General features: G+C 42.2%; 1 protein-coding gene across 1 annotated transcript; it reads right to left on the reverse strand.

Annotated features, from left to right (window-relative positions):
- Nucleotides 1–223: 223 nt before the first annotated feature.
- ly6pge (lymphocyte antigen 6 family member pge) lies at nt 224–2,630 on the reverse strand. The gene is made up of 3 exons (XM_085368766.1): nt 2,570–2,630; nt 1,041–1,157; nt 224–411 (listed from the first exon to the last, which is right to left on the reverse strand). The coding sequence occupies exons 1-3, from the start codon at nt 2,628–2,630 to the stop codon at nt 224–226; spliced, it is 366 nt and encodes a 121-aa protein (XP_085224892.1).
- Nucleotides 2,631–3,756: the final 1,126 nt, after the last annotated feature.

A 3,756-nucleotide genomic window follows, 5' to 3' on the forward strand; every position in this document is an offset into this window, starting at 1 on the left:
CTTAGGATCTACTTATTGGCTTAGTGAAATCCATTGAAAGACACATTCACTTGAGTACTTTTTAATAGATTCAGTGGAACACGGTGAATATAATCCACACAGTCATATCTAGCAGATAAATAAGGTAAATCAAAGTGAAATGGTAACAAGGATGGCATGGAATATGGAATTTGGCAGTGTTATTTGGCAGTCGGATACATGCGGGCTTGATTGAGTCGTCTACTTAAAAAAGCAGTGGGAAAATGGAAGAAAACAGCAGTAAGTAGGTAAGTCCAGGCAGCTGGTTGGCGAAGCTTGTTACGTTGCAGTCATTGCTGTAGCAGCAGTGAACTCTGACACCTGGTGCCCTGTAGCCCTGACTGTTGGCCTGGCTGCAGAAGGACTTGTAAGAGCATGACTTCATCACGCCACCTAACAAACAGAAAATGAAGCCAGTTACTCTCATTTAGAAGCTGTCCGCCATCGTCCAATCAATATAAGTCGATGCTAAATTGTTGCTTTAAGAAACTCTCCTGGCTAGTCTTGCTTTCAGCGATTTCTTTGTTGTTGTTGTTTTCATCACAGCAGACCATTGAAACACTTAATGCAGGTTTAAACACAGCATTAGAGTAAACAACTCCCAGCTGAAATATTACAAGTTGCAGGTTTAATGCTAAACCTACCACCTTTTAAGAATTTAGTCCAAATGATTTTTATTGATTATAAAATATTAAAATAAAAATATCATATCTACAGCCAAAAAATTTTTTTAAAAAAGATCTGCTGGCTGAGATTTGGTAAATCTGTCTTGGTGCCATGAACACATGGTGTCCTAATTAAGGACATTCATTGAGTAGGAGTAGCAAATCTCTTCATTCCCTTAAAAGCCTCAGACCCCCTGCTGCCCGAGATGTGTCTACAGAGAGCAGGCTGTCGTCTATTTAACACACAAAAAAGACACACACGCACATATACAAGAGAAACAAATGGAGTTTTTTGGTGGAAGGTTGGAATTAAACTAGTAAAAAGAAAGGCTACTACGCTGTCACTGTTGGACTCACTGTCATGGCCCACCACTACAGCACAGGCATCAGAGTAGCCAGGACAAGCTTTGGAGCCTTGTCGGTTGCAGTCATCGTTATTGGAGCCCATGCATGTATAACATCGTATAGTCTCACCTGAAAGGGAACAGAGCGCTACTATATAAGAAAGAGTCAGCTGTACATGCATATCTTGTCAGGGTGAAAAACCTCTACAGCATAGGACACAAATGTTTGCTTTAGATAACTGAAGATGATTGCATGGGATAGTGCCAACAAGTGTCCGAAGCTTAGATATTTCTAATTCATATTTACACAGGATCTATAGGTTGGCAAGTGCATGAAGGGCTTATAAATGTGTGACTTTCCCTGGGTCCAGAGGGAATATGAAGAGAAACAGCACTAATTAATTAACTTCCTTCATATGAATTTTCCCAAATCAACCAAAGTGTTTCACCAGTGCCCACACATTTAAAAAAATACATCTTTCTAAACTTTAGCTAATGCCTCAGAGCCCACTTCAGCACATAAAACACTTAAATATCTTTCTAAAGCTCTCCCGAGGAGGGAGCTGTTAATTGAAAACTAACTGACCTTTGAAATACTTAAAGGCTTCCTTTTGAAACTTTCCATCCATCTCCTAAATTCCAGACAAACTTAAGGCTGCTTCCTAAGAGGATCAGAACTGGAGTCACCAAAAGCTTCAAACATACTTTGCAGCAGCATATCTCCTGTACTGGCCATCAAAATAACCTCCTTCAACTCCGGATAGGTCTGTCATCATTAAGTTTTGATAGAAACAGATATTAAAAAGAGAAGTTTTTTCCATATATACAACAAGATGTGGCATTTTTTTTAAATGAAACCAGCTAAATTATCTAATAACTTACCAAAACCTAACCACAAATAAACAGCGAAGCTACAAAAGCACGTGTGAAACAAAGAAATTGCATAATCGGCCCGTTTTCTGCACATGTGCTCTCACGTATACTGAGTTGGTATATAAATACTTTCTGTTGTTTGCAGTTGGCCCCAATCTATCCCCGCGGCATTGTCGCTCTACACACATGCTGTAAGTATTAGCCTCCAGGCCTATTAAGAGATTATTTGCAGGGAGTGCGTGCTTCTTGGGTGTATAGTGGAGAGTGATGGACTGAAGCGACACGAAACCCATCAGAATCACTGCAGACAGCAATTAGTGAACATGACATAAATAAAGTATAAGGTCAGTAAAAGGACTTAATGTTTAATGATCCTACTGAAGTTATGAAACATGTCAGGTTTTTCCCGAGAAATAACTGTAGGTCCATCATGTCCAGCATCTACGCTCCTTAAGTCAGAATGTACAGTGGAGCCATTCATTTTAGTTATTTGTTTAACACGGTCTTACTCTTCAGGAACACATTAAATACACTAAACGCTAAACACAAACTATTATTTATAATGCAAGGGTTGAAACGTACAGTATCTGAAAGGAGGCGAGATGAAATGAAAGATGGACAAACAGTTAACCAGCAAACAGAGGTGCATAAAGAAGAAAAAGTTCTTACAGGTGGTTGCTAGCAGGACCAGGGAAAACAGAAGCAGCAGACAATAGTGGACAGCTCTCATGGCGCTGATGGTCCTCACTTGTCCCGACTACACAATGAAAAGCAGGTTGTTTGCTCCTAAAGCCCCCTGAGCTTAATCTGAGCTATCAGATGAGCTGATATTCCTTCCTGTACTAGCCAGGAGATTACTAGCCCCTCAACTGGGGCCCACCACTCTGTCTTAAACAACAACAGTTGCTTCTGCAGCCTGGATGGACAGAGGACACATAATGGATTTCATTCTGACTCTCTCGCATTAACAGTTTGCTGAGGCCACACCCATCCTGAGTTTGGCTCTTTGCTTTCTTGTCCCTGCTGGTTGTCGTGCCAAAGTACTTACGTATGGCAGGTGTTGGGTAGGGGCAACAACAAAAAGAAAAAAAAATCTCCCGGATCAAGAGAAAACAAGCAAAAAAGCGACATAATAAACACAACACCATTGCATTAATCCAGCTAAGTGTAAATAACAGTAAATACTAAATAATGAACGTTGTTGTGCAACACGCAGGACTGACAGCGCTCAATGTGCTTTGAGGTAGCAGCCAAGAAAGGTGTAGTTTGTGTCAGAACAGTGAACACCTGTGTGTACACCTGCGTGCACACCTGTGTGGATGAGCGTGCTTGTATTCAAAAGGTTTCTCCATGTAATGATCTGCTAGAGGGTGTAGGGAGCCATAGGCCTGTCCCCCAGGGCATGAAGCGCGCATGGAGGAGATCCAGGCCCCAGACATCCAGAGGACCCAGAGTGCGAGAGCCCAAGGAGGACCATCGGAGGTGCATCCTTGCCACCCTCCCGGTAAGAGCTGTGGAGAGCCCCAGACGAGGGGTCACCCAGCAGCCACAGAGAAGAAGCCAGGGGGGGCTGCAATGGTGTGCCCGCGGGCTCTGCCGGCAGCCAGCTGTGCCAGAGTGAAGAGTGGTAGTTCATCTTTGCCAGCAAAGCAAGGATTTGGTTCACAGCACTCATTAGACTGACCAATACTCAGAACAGTGGGAAAGTCCAAGTGAAGATCTAAGAAGGAGAATTGCAGATCTAGACAACCTTTGAAGGTCTCTTGGAGCCATTTCTAAGATAATCTTCCAAGATAATCAGTTCAAACAATTGTATCAAATTTTTTTTGGATGTATTTTCACTTTGTCAAAGTCTG

Source organism: Diplotaxodon limnothrissa, linkage group LG13, assembly GCF_057381915.1.
Source record: "Diplotaxodon limnothrissa isolate DT_005_m linkage group LG13, D_limnothrissa_male_GT1.1, whole genome shotgun sequence".
NCBI classification, from domain to species: Eukaryota; Metazoa; Chordata; class Actinopteri; order Cichliformes; family Cichlidae; genus Diplotaxodon; species Diplotaxodon limnothrissa.

Bases quoted from the DNA above. Each gene is read 5' to 3' on its own strand.
- ly6pge (XM_085368766.1), bottom strand. From the start codon at position 2,630: ATGAGAGCTGTCCACTATTGTCTGCTGCTTCTGTTTTCCCTGGTCCTG. The intron at 1,158-2,569 runs GTAAGAACTTTT...GTTCCCTTTCAG, and splicing joins GGTCCTGCTAGCAACCACCT to GTGAGACTATACGATGTTAT. The intron at 412-1,040 runs GTGAGTCCAACA...TCTGTTTGTTAG, and splicing joins TGTAGTGGTGGGCCATGACA to GTGGCGTGATGAAGTCATGC.